General features: G+C 49.0%; 1 protein-coding gene across 7 annotated transcripts in view; it reads right to left on the reverse strand.

Annotated features, from left to right (window-relative positions):
• The window catches only part of GRIK4 (glutamate ionotropic receptor kainate type subunit 4), a 427,994-nt gene that overhangs the window by 170,551 nt on the left and 244,294 nt on the right, over positions 1–13,149 (reverse strand). For all 7 annotated transcript variants that reach the window (XM_084782224.1, XM_084782226.1, XM_084782227.1 and 4 more), the window contains one exon: positions 3,478–3,642. In XM_084782224.1, the coding sequence (XP_084638350.1) occupies positions 3,478–3,642 (165 nt within the window). The remainder of the gene's footprint in view (positions 1–3,477; positions 3,643–13,149) is intronic.

Raw genomic sequence — 13,149 nt, forward strand, 5'->3', positions numbered from 1 at the left:
GAAGGCCACTTGCTAATAAAATACTCGGTGCCTAAAAGAAAGGCATTAAAAAGATGCCCAAAGCCCCGCAATGAGGAATAAAGATATCAATTTCCTTTATTCCCTGATTCATCTGGCTCAATATTCTAGACGCACTGACTCTACCAAGGCAGGCTGCGTGGGTCACCGGGAGAGGAAATTTCTTCCCACCAATGACGCCATCCACAATGGACAGACATGCATCCGGTTCTGCTGGGGAGGCCTTGAAGAACTGAAGGAAAAGAGGTGGGAGTTGGTTTTCAAAGAGTGGACTACAGAGCTATAAAGAAGTCCAGACCCTTGTCCGACACCTAGGTGAGGAAACCCCACAGACCAGACTAGAAGACTTGTAAGAAGTTGTCGGCATTTTCAATTTTATTTGGAAGATCTTGGGCAATCTATCCTCCTTTTATTGTGCTAGAAATTAATCTTGACGTCTTCTTGGACGTGTTTCTGCTCCTGGTAAATTCTTGTTGGCTAGAGTCAGGTGCAATGGGCACTTGCTAAATGCTTATTTACCACTTGAATGAATAAATGGATGTTTTCATACTGGATCCACCACAGCCCAGTTCTAGAGAAACGTGTGGCAGTACTTCCTGTCAACTTCAGTGTCCCTGCTCTGAACAGTATAAGCCATCCTCACTCACAGCTGTGGACCAGAAGAAGAAACTGTCCCCAAGGATAATCCATATCTGCTGTCTGGCAAACACTGGCAGCCTGTGAGAGTGGCCACAAAGCAAGATGAGCAGACCTAATGAGATCTTCCACTTTGGAGACCAGAGAAACGGGTGCTAAGTGGGAGCATCCATTTCATACCCTTCCCCTCAGGGGGCACCATGGAAGAATCAGCAGAAAGGCTATGAGAGTCAAGAGTCAAGGAGGTCCAGAGCAAAACTGCATCTTTTGGATATCACAGGAGAGCCGCACTCATGAATTCACAACAGCCATGGGCGCCTGAACGAGACCTACATAAGATCAAGCCAGTCCACACTCCAGCACAGAGCAGGAAGGAGCCCACAAGCCCCCTCTCCTAGCTGAGGAGTTGGGGCCATTAATGGTGCCAGGGGAAGGAGAGCTGGTTTTCTGTAGAGGTGTGGTCCCTGATAGGTTGGCCATGCTCCAGATAATGGCTGCACACCGTTGCCTACAGAAGCAGCACAAACTGGACTCAGTGGGTTATTTATAAGCAAAAGACATGAAGTCGGGGGGAATAGGGTACAATGGATATAGGAAGAGTCAGGGAACAGATTGTGGGGATGAATATATTTTACAAAGCAATACTAAGGGAACCCCGATACTGTGTGTGCTCTGAAGAGGCTGTAGGCCCCATGAGTCCACAGGTCCTGTCCATCTTGTTTCCAACACTGCTCCCAATGCATAGCATCCTGAATCATAGGGAAGACACGCAATAAAAGCTCCAGAGTGAAGAATCAGAGGGTTCATCCTAAGCAGCCATTATGAGACAGGTACATGATGGATGAGCTAGGAAAACTAGCCAGCTGAGGGACGAACCTGGACCCAGCAGTACAAGAGAAGAATAAATAAATAAATAGCACTAAGAGCAGGGCAAAGAGACAGAAACACACACATGCATGCACGCGCGCACGCACACACACACACACACACAGAGAGAGAGAGAGAGAGAGAGAGAGAAAGAGAGAGAGAGAGAGAGAGGGAGGCAGGCTGGTGGTCCGGGAGCCACTGTCTGCCTCTGCTCCCCCCTCCCCCAACATCTGCTGTATTTAAGCAGTGAAAACCTGTTCCCTTCCTTGCAGCCCTAACAGCCCAGGCATAGCCAAGGTAATAGAGCATGGCTACATCCTCATAGGAAAGACCCAGTGCCTAACATCCATAGTTACACAAATTGTTCTTTGCTTTTATGCATTTGGCTCCAGGTTGGGAGAAGAAGAGAAGGAGACTCTCCAGTGTCTTGTGGGCTTGATGTCAGCATGTGTGTGGGCTGAGTCAAGATTCGAATGACCTTCAAAGGCTCACATGGTGAAGGCTTGGTTGCCACATGGTGGTGCTGTTGGGAGGTAGGGGGAACTTTAAGGAGGCGGGGCCTAGTGGTAGGAAGTGAGGTCACTGGGGGGGGGGGCAAGTCCTTACAGGGAACACTGGGACCCTCATCCCTCCTCTTGCTTCCTGGTTACACTGAGGTGGGCCATGTCACTCTAAGGCAAGCCTCCCCACGATGCTCCACACCTTAAAAATCCCACAGCAATGGGGACAGTCAGTGACGGACTCAGACCTCAAACACTGTGCAGCCAAGCAAGCATTCGTTCCCGCCTTTTAAGTTGATGGACTTGGCCACAGAAGCCGGAAGTCGACTAACAGCTCTTTGCTTTCCTCCCATATTGGAGCTGTTCATTTCCAGGTTGGCTACAGGGCAGGGGCTCACTCAGTTGAGCCCAAATCGCAAGGCAATACCAGCACCAGACAAAGGCTCACAAGAGAGAAGCAGCAGGTTGTGCATGGACTAGCTCTGTGCTCAGGCAGATTTCCCCAAATTTTGAGCGTCACTTTATTTTCTAAAGTATATAACTCACACACTATTGCTAGTTGTGAAATCGGCATCCAGCACAAGGGTCCCACCCTGTGTTCTATGAGTAAGTTAAATGTCTGTGAAACTCTACAGTTCACAGGGGCCTCTCCTATATTTTAACACATACGAATCTCACAGCAAATATCCAAGATGTGTAAAGTAGATCCCAGCAATCCCATTTTACTGATGAAGAAACTGAGGTACAGGCTGACTGAATATCTTAGAGAAAGTGGTCATCCTCTATTCCAAGTCCAGCATCTTCCTACATTTCTGCTTTCAGCCCAGGAATGTGACATGGAGCCAGGTGGGGTGGCTGAGGCAGGAGAACTGTTGTAATTTCAAGGCTAGCCTGGGCTATGTACTGAGCTCTAGACCAGCCTGGGTTATAGAGCGGCAGCCTATCTCAACATGAAACACTACTAAAGACTAGAAGGGAAAGAAAAAAGTTAAGAGGGAGGCAGAAGGAGCGAGGAAGGGAAGGGGAGGAGGGAGGAAGGGGGGAGGGGGAGGAGGGAGGAAGGGAGGAAGGAAGAAGACAATCAGGTGAGGAGTTGATAAGCTACCTTTATGTTGGCCGTCATTCTTTCACCATCATCCACAAAACTTTGTTCAAGTATTTGTATAGAAAATGCCCAGGAGATGAATGGATGGATGGATGGATGGATGGATGGATGAGTGGATGGATGAATAGATGGATAGATGAACAGATGGACGGACAGATTACTTTGTGAATTAATAGTCTATCTAATTCATGATTCACACCAAAACCTAGAGTCTCATCTGGGCTGAGATTCTCACAGGCCTTCCTGATATGTAACTTTCTCCCTCCCCTGGAAACATCTGAATCAGAGGCTTGGCACTAGGCACACGCCCACCATCAACTCTTCCTCTGCCAGCCTGTCCATTCTACGTACTGGTTTCTGCAGTTTCGTACTCGCTGTCTCTGAGAAGCTCAAAGATGTCCACTTCGACCTTGGCCTTGCCCAGCCTCTCTGGTGCGCGGTTGATGCGGTTCTTGGCCAGGGTGATGGAGAGCCGTTCCCCTCTGCTGCACTCCATGGGGTCATCCAAGATAGCAGCTGTGGGTAGGTAACCATATGGAGACAGTTGGTATGCCACCCACCGCCATTACCCCCCCCTCCTTCTCCACCCTCCCCGCACTGCCACCTTCCTTTTCCAGGCAGCTCCCCAAATCCCTCTCCACCTCGGTATCCACAGAACTAACTCTCCAGAGTGAGTTCACTGCATGCTTTTTTGGTCTCTGTTCACTGACAGATGTAGCAGTGAATTCTGATGGGATATGAGCCTGAGGGACAATGCAATGTCACAGCTGGCCACCAGGGGTCCTACCTGTCTGAGATCCCTGGGCCCAGGTGGTGAGCATCCTCTCAGAGACACCACCACATGCACTCAGAAAGGTACATGGGTTGCATGCTACCCCTTTTGAAAATGGGATTCTAAGCGTACAGGAAACTTCCTGAGGAAAGAGGCAGCTATGCAGCTGTGAGAGATGCAGCTGTGAGAGACAGCTGTGGGAGCAGGGAAGCAGCTGCAGAATACGGTGGGATGTTCACACCCCAGTCTCTGGTGAGCTATGAAACATCTCTGAATATCTTTTCTTCAGTGAACATTGGGATAGTAAAGGCAAAGTCACTGGTTACTGGAGGGGTTCCGCTCAGGTACTGAGGGTCAGGGACCCATCACCTGGACTTCACTAGTGTGACCATCCAAGAGGATGACTTGGAGAAGCACAGTACGAGGAGCTGCCCACCTTCTGGATGCAATGTGAAAGTCCCAGCTCCACCCCATATTAGCTAATGGACCTGTTCCTTTACTTTAAAGAAGGGGGGAGGAAGGCTACTTGTTGGGCTACTGTGAGAAGTCCATGAGACGGGAAATACTCGGTGCAGTCTCGCATCTAGTAGACGCTCAATAATGCTGGCGACTGAGAGTCTTAATTTTCTTCCCCGCAGAGCTGGAACACTGACACTCAACACACAGACTTTTATGTAAACATTCACAGCAGTTATTCACAACGACTGAGAAGTGGAAACAATTCAAACATCCATCAACCAAGGGGCAAGGGGAGGCTGGCTCCCTATTGCAGCAGACTAGTGCCGTTAAATAAGAGGGATGAAATATTTCCACGTGTGACAATATGGATGAAACTTAATAAGATTATGCCAAGTAAAAGAAGACACACACACACACACACACACACACACACACACACACACACACAAAATATCGGATGGGTCTATTAACACAAAAATATCTAGACAGAGTGAATCCACAGAGACACAAATCAGAATAACAGTTGCCTAGGGTTAAGAGACGACTGTGAATATAGTAAAAAAAAAAATAAACAAACAAAAAACACTGAGCTGTATGCTTTAGGTGGGTTGAATGATGCAGATATGAATTTTGACCTCAATAAAGTAACTATAAAAAAGTAAAAGACTATCAAACTTACCTCTCAGAGGTTGAGGGGACCGCAGGGTGCATCACCACAGACCCCACGGCCAATTGGCCCTGAGTGGCCATATGGCCAGGTGGACCACGGCAAGATGTTCCTAAGTCCTCATGTTCACAGGGAATATGGACTTAGTTAGCTTTCCATCACTGTGACAAAATCCCTGAGGCAATTCCCATACCTTAATGGCCTGGGCTACCTGCTGTTGTTTCACCCATTACTGTCATACACCCGATTGGCATCTCACAAGGAAAATACAGGTCACAGCAAGGAACAGAACGTGACAAAGCATTTTTCCTGACTCGTGGATTCATTTATATGCACACTCATGGTGGACAATGCACCTTCACAGTGTAGGCTCAAGCATGCAGCGATGGGGAGTCCCGAGCCCTAGGCAAGTGAGGTGGATGCACTAGCTAGCAAAGCGCACACGAACGGCCAGCCACCTGTAGGGCTGGCCAAAGCATTGTAACTGGGACGACTTACAAGCCCTGCCCAGGTAACTTGTTACACGTGCCCCCATTCCTTGTGAATGAGAGAGCGTGGGAATCTTCTGACCTCAGTCAGTCTCCATGCTACAGTCTCACTGGACTGGTTCAGGGAACAAGACTCAGAATGAGACAGCTCCGCAGGAGGCAGAAGAAGTGGACAGAGTCACACTCTGTCACACTCGGATGATGACTTGAGACCACGAGGGAGCAAGAATAGAAAAGAATGATCCCCAAATGATGCCCCTTCATAGACAGATGACGTTCCTTCTAAAAGCAGGCCGGTGTTGTGTAGCCTGCACGCCAGTGGTGACCATCACAACTTCCCATCCATCAGTTATGGATATCGGGGTCCACATAAGACCTGATACTGGGAAATAAGTGCTACAGTGAAAATTACACAGCAGCAGCTAGGCTAGCCCTAGACCATGAGGAAGACATCTAGAGCGGCAGGAACTGGCAGTCTGTCCATCAAAGTCCTGGGCAGAAGATTCTGGATCCAAGATAGATCTGTGTATGGATACTCAGCAGCAATGGTGTGTTGTGTCACAAGCTCATCCTCAACACAGTAAGGCCAGTGTCTTGCCTTCACATGAGAAGCGGGGGTTCTGATGAGGTTGGGGGCTTGCCCACGTTTTCAGAGCTGGTGAGCAGTGGAGGAGGAAGTGGTCTCAGGTTGGCCTGACCTCAGACACCCAAACCTGTCCTCCAAGGACTTGTGCTAAAGAGAGGGTATTGCAGGTAGGAATCCTGCACCTTAAGGGTACTTTAAAGGAAGTGTACCCAAGGCAAATAAACTCTAAGACACTAGCAGTGAGAGGCTGGACTCTGGACCTCAGAACACCCCCACCTGGTAACTTCTACTCCTAGCACACATCACACCGTGCCTATTAACTATTAACATCTACCAGATCTTTTATAAACTACTTGTAACAACTTAATCACAAAGCAATATCCCAGAAAATATAAGATTTACATCTGAAGTGTACCCTAAAAGCTGGGGTCTTACTGGGAGCTATTGGAACTTCAAGAGGCGGGCCATAGTAGAAGGAAGTCAGGTCACTGAAGGGTGACCAATGATCCTGCCCTTTCCCGCCCCCTCCTGGCCACCTGAGAAGAGTGGCTTTCTCTGCCACACATATCAACCATACTATAGAGCCTCACTGTGGCCTCTAAAGCAAAAGAGCCAAGCAACCAGGAACTGAAATCTGACACCACAAGGCCAAATACACCTTTCCTCCTTTAAGCTGATTGACCTCAGTAATACTTCACAGCGATGGGACGCTAATACAAAGTCTATAGTCTTTGTGAACAAAGAACTTAGGACCATCTGCCCCAGATGTTCATGTCAAAGTCTCACTGGCTTTGCCACTGCCCTTTCAGCACACAGTGGCATGGCTACAGCTCTATTACAAGAGGCAGCACACACCCAAGGGTCTGTCCCAGATACAACTGCTTCCATCTCTACCTTCCGAAACAGACATATCTAAGGTGTGCGCTGTGGATTTCACTACCTCTCTTTTGCTTCCCCATTTCCAATGCATTTTTAAAGTCCTAACTCCCAATATGACAATATTGGAAGGAGGGCCTTCAGGAGTTAATTAAGGTTAAACAAGGTCACAGGGATGGGGCCCTGAACTCATAGAATTAGCGTCCCTCTCAGAAGAGAGTGCAGGGAGCTCACTCACTTGCTCTCTGCTATGAGAAGACACAGTGAGGAGATGACCCTCTACTAGCCAGGAAGAGAAGCCCCCCTGGGAAGCCACTCCACGACCTCAGACATCCCGGAAAACACCGAGAAATAAAAGTTCCGTTTAAGCCACTTAGTTTGCAATCTCACTGTATAGCCTCCTAAGCTGATTAAGGCAGTGGGTTAATACCAACTCTGATGTGCAGGCCCCCGGCCAACTGTGTCACACACTACATCTAACACCAAGAGCATCACCTAGTGTGCTGAGTCAGGGGAGTAACGGACAGCAGAAGGGAATGTGGGAATCCGATGCTGGACCCTCTTCTTTCCTTCTCCATGAGGCCCTCAGGGGGTTTTGACAATCCTGTCCCCCAAGCCCACTCCCAGATCATCATGGGTACGACATTTCACTAAGGTCTGGGTTCTTGATGGTGACGAATTTCTGACAGGGAAGAGGCTTGACTGGGTATTTTGTTGGCCTCAAGCCCATTGGAGACAGGATAATTAGCTTGAAAATAGGAACTGAATTCTAGGGCTATGAATGCCAAAGACAAGATGGAGACTCGGCTCTCCCAGGGTGCTGAAGGAATATGTCTTCCACAGGCAGTTACCAAACAGCACACTTGCTCTTCAGCAGTCCCACGAGACGGGACAGATGGGCGGAAGAGAGCAGTGTGCTCAAGACTTAATGTGCGGCGGATGCTCCTGGACCACACTGGGTCCCTGAGGCCCAGCTACTAGGCGAGGCCAGAATGTTCAGAGTTCCCAGCTGTTGCCAAGTGAGGAACAGTATGTGCCAGCACATCCCGTGGCCCTGGGGACTGCTCTGCACAGGAGTCAACTAGTAGCCATGGTGAGGCTGAGAGGTCCAGGCTGCAACAAGGGCGAAGGTGAGACGGGGAGACATATGTAGGGGCTAGGACCTGCCCCTGAATCTAGCCTTGAAGACCCATAGGGCCCAGTGCTTCTCTGGCCCCGCAGGATTCAGCACACCTTCTTTATGTCAAGAAATCCTTTGCATTCACATAGTGCCTCTCTCTCTCAAATGGTAAGCATCGTGTTCTCTGCGGAGCTTTCTCCCCATCTGGGGTCTAGGGTTCCCTGACAGTGGAAAGGCAGCCTGTTGACAAATGCATCCTTATCCATGCTCTCCTCTCCCCTGTTCTCATCCCAATATATGTCTAATTTGGACAGCATGGCTCCCTTTGGGTTGGTGAGGCTGCCTCAGCCTACTATAGCACTGGCTAGCTCAGGGTTGGTAAGTGTGTGCAGGCCTTTGCAGGGGAGAGCGCATAGCTCTTGGTTTGATTTTTTTAAAAATGTATTTATTTAATCACTTTACAGCCTGATCGCAGCCTACTCCTTCCTCTCCTCCCTGTCTCACCTGCACAGTCCCCTCCCTTCTATTCCCCCCCCTCCTTCTCAGAGAAGGGAAGGCGACTAAGGGGTACCAACCCACCCTGTCACATCAAGTCACAGCAGGACTAAGCACATCTTCTCCCACTGAGACCAGACAAGACAACCCAGCTAGGGGGAAGGGATGCAAAGGCAGGCAAGAGTCAGAGCAACCTCTAGTCCCGTAGTCAGGGGACCTATATGATGACCGTGCTGCACATTTGCCACATATGTGTAGGGAGCCTAGGTCTGGCCCATGGGAGCTCTTTGGTTGGTGGTTCAGTCTCTGTGAGTCCTTATGGCCCAGGTTAGTTTATCTATGGGTCTTCTTGTGATATCCCTGACCCCTTCAGCTCCCGCAATCCTTCCTCCCACTCTTCCACAACAACTCCCCAAGCTCAGCCTATTGTTTGGCTGTGGGTCTCTGCATCTGTTTCACTCAGCTGCTGGATGAAGTCTCTCAGATGACAGTAATGCTAGGCTCCTGTCTGCAAGCATTGCAGAGTACCATTAATAGTGTCAAGGGTTGGCTCTTTCCCATGGAATGGGTCCCAGGTTGGGCCAGTCATTGGCTGGCCATTTCCTTAATCTCTGCTCCATCTTTATTACAGCCTTAAGGACGGTCCTCTCAAAGCATTGGGACTTGCCTTTGGTCACGCACTGCCTCGCATCTTCTCACCACCGGAGCATTTTCACCCACCTATGCTGTCTCCTCTGCCTCTGTTGACACTACCCTGTTCCTTGTCTCCTCTTTCCTCGCCTGGACTCTTCTTTCTACAGACTCACCTCCTTCTGAAAACCTTCTCCAACTCCCAGGTCCCAGTGTTCTCTTCCATAGATTTCCTGAGAAGTCAAACAGCTCCCTGCCCCACTGGCAGAGACTTGACCAGCCACCTGTGTGTGTCCTCAGCTGCTCATGCCTTCGATGGCCAGATAACATTTCCTGCCTGCCTGCCTGCCTGCTTGCTTTCCCAGATCGCTCATCTCAAATGAACTCCCTTCCTTTTAGCTCTGTGAATTTCTCCTGCTTCCTGTCTATGGCTTTCTCTCCTCCCCCCCCCCCTTTCTCTTAGTCAGCTCTTTGAGGGAGTGGGTTGGCCAAACCTGATCTGTCTTAGTAAATATCGGATGAATGTGGACACACACAGTGGTCAGGAATGAGTGGCTATTGAGTGCGTAAGTAGTGCAGGACCACCAGGCTCTTCATCCTCCACAGGAATAGCAGCAGATGTTGGTGATGTGGCAACATCAGATGACACCAGGATGGAAGGCAGCCCCTATGCATGGGAATGAATGGCATAGGACCCATTGCTGCCTCCACAGCTTCATCTTTCCAGGGATAGCAGCATCCTGTTCTGTGTTCACCTTCCCTCCATACGTTATTGAAAGCTAGGGAATGACCCCTCAAGTTGTGGGTGCCAGCTACAGAGGCCAGCTACAGAAGATTCTAGGCACCTCAACAGCTCTCGGCTATCTAAGGGGGGACATAAAGAAGTTTTACTAGAGATGCCTCTATAGCCCACATCTATAACACTGCCAATGGCTGTTTGGACCAGCCCATTATGGCCCTGTGCTAACAAGAAAAAGAGATGGGTTGAGCCCTGGGGATCCGGTTACTTTTGCTTCCCAGAACTTACCTGCAGCTCCTGGTTCCCAGATATGGTGATAGCCCTGTCAGTCATCTACCACCAGCTCTGCCCTCTTAGTGCTCTCTATTTACTTGTTCCCACTCATCTCTTCCTCTGAAGGAGTCTCCCTCCACATGAGTTCTCATACCTTTATCCTCACCTGGATCCCCTCTTCCGGGAGAGCCTCCATCCCCATCCCCTGCCTTCCTCCCCCTTCCCCCAAAGCTCCACCTGCCTCATATAACTCCCTTTGCTCCTGTCTTCCATTTCTTCCACACCGGCTTGACTCTCTGTGTTCAGACAGCATCAAAGCCCAAGCAGACAGAACTTCCTGTGACCAGATGGGCCATGTGCCACACTGGCCCTATAACCAAACACAACGGGCTCCCAATTTAGTGAGCACAAAGCCAGAAATCACAGCCAAGACACAAAAGAGTGAAGGAGGACTTTCAGTGCCAGGAGGGAGGTGAGCACAGCCTCCCAAGGTACTTTTACAATACTGACAGCTCCCTTTATTGAATGTCTCCTCAGAGTTTGCTGATGTCAGCCCAAAGTCCTCCTTCCAACTGCAAGGCACCTTGTTTCCCACCACACTCAACTGCGTTCAATGCCAATGCCAACAAGCATCATTGCAAAACCAGTGGGTACTTCTGAGTCCTTGTCTAATTACATCATAGCCAGCTTTGTTGTTTATGATCACCAGGTGCTGCTCTGAGTGCACCAAATATACGATCTCATTTAATCCCCACGCAACGTACAGTTTATCATTCTGTTTTATTGGCAAGATAAGTGAGAAAGGGAAGGTTAGGCGGCTTGCCCAAGATTGCATGGCTCATAGTGGCACCTGGGGTCTGAGCTCATTTGCTGTAGCACCCCTGCTTTGCCTGTTCTTGGGCTAGGGTTCCGTGCAGTCAAGCCCTGTTCCCATTTTCTCACCCAAGGCCCTCAACTTCATTGGCTCCCAGGAAGCTGCTCTCCCAGGATTCCACTAATTTTCTGGCTATTCCTTCAGGTACCTTCTGCTCCTGCTCTCCTTTAATATGGATGGATCCCCAGGGTCTCTGCAAAGCTCCTTTTCTGCCTTATGGAGCTTCCTGAGCAATGGATATCATTTCCAGCCTCCTCCCTGGGGGAAAAACATGTGTACACAGCAGTCTGTTGGTACCTCCAGGTAACTATCTAGAGAGCACCTCAAACTTACCAAGACCCAAGATGGCTCAGTGAGCAAAGCTCTTGTCATTTAAGCCTGATGACCTGAGTTTGATCAGCAAACCCACATGGCTTCTTCAGCTTTCTATTTGTGTGATGCGACACCATGGCCAAGGCAACTTATAAAAGAAAAGAATTTAATTGGGCTTATGATTTCAGAGGTTTAGAGTTTGTGATGGTGGAGGAAAGGCACAAGCAACAGCTGATGGATTGCTTACTTCTTGATTCATAGTCAGATAGCAGAGAGCACACTGGGAATGGCACTTGCCTTTTGAAACCTCAAAGCCTACCCCCAGTGAGACAGCTCCTTTATCAGGGCCACACCTCCTAATCCTTCCCAAGCAGTTCCACCAACTGACAATCAAGTATTCACACATATGGATTCATGAGGTCATTCTCATTCAACAGGCACATCACATAAAGGCAGAAGGAGAGAACTTGTGCTCAAGAGTTGTCCTCTGACCTCCACACATATGCTGTGGCATACACACCTGTTCCATTCTACATACACGCACACGCACACGCACACACACACACACACACACACACACACACACACACCACACACACACACACAGAGAGAGAGAGAGAGAGAGAGAGAGAGAGAGAGAGAGAGAGAGAGAGAGATATTAAGTTCAGTATTTTCCTCCCTCTGCCTCCTGCTATAATCCTGAGCTTAACAAAGGGCAGCATCAATTCCTCAGATATTATACCCTTGCCCAACTCCTTACATGCAAACAGCCACCCCAACCACGTCTGCGTCTGCCTCCTTGGTATTTCTCTTGCTGGAATAATACTGTCTACCTCCAGTCCCCTCATCCCAACTACCCAGAAGAGTGGAGCTTTTGCTCAACTGGGTCTTATAGTCCCTATATACCTGTAATCCCAGGAAGCCAGGCAGGAAGATTAGAAGCTCAAGGCCTGGTCAGGCTAAAGAATAAGTTCAAGGACAGCCTGAGCAACTTACTGAGACCCAGTCTCAAAGTAAAGATTAAAAACAAAAATAAAAATAGGCTTGGGCTATGCCTTGAATACATAATGCCCCCGGGTTCCATCCATGGGATTCCTTGACATAGCTGGTGAGGCTTGTCCCCTTAGACTCTGCTTCCCTACTCATCCCTCTCTACCAACACACAAATAGTAATATGTTGATGACATACCATGTGTGCACGTACACACACACACACACACACGCGCGCGCGCACACACACACGCACACACACACACACACTCCCTTTCTCTCTCTCTCTCTCTCTCTCTCTCTCTCTCTCTCTCTCTCTCTCTCTCGCTCTCTCTCTCTCTCTCTCTCAAGAGAAGTATATATGTATTCATGCACACAAACATAAATATACTAGTACACTTTGTGTTGCTTTGTGTCTGCATCCCTTTGATGCTCCACCTCCTCTGCTTTCCCATCGTTACTTGCTGGTCCTGCTCATTCACGGTAACTCCATGGACATCTCCTCCTCCAGGAAGCCTTACCCTGAGCATAGTGGCTAGCCAAGCACCACAGCCATGCATTTCCCAGGAAACCCATGCCCGTTGTAGTGCATTTCAGCCAAAGTGTCAGCCCATGACTTTCACTCCTTAGTTCCTTCTAACCAGGTACTGGTCCCCCATCTGACAAGGGTATATCCTTTATAAATATTTGAGCCAAATTAACCTTGACTTTGAGGAGATTCTAAGCCAACTTCTATTAAGAT

The sequence above is a fragment of the Acomys minous genome, assembly GCF_964271855.1.
Source record: "Acomys minous genome assembly, chromosome: 5".
In the NCBI taxonomy this organism is placed as follows: domain Eukaryota; kingdom Metazoa; phylum Chordata; class Mammalia; order Rodentia; family Muridae; genus Acomys; species Acomys minous.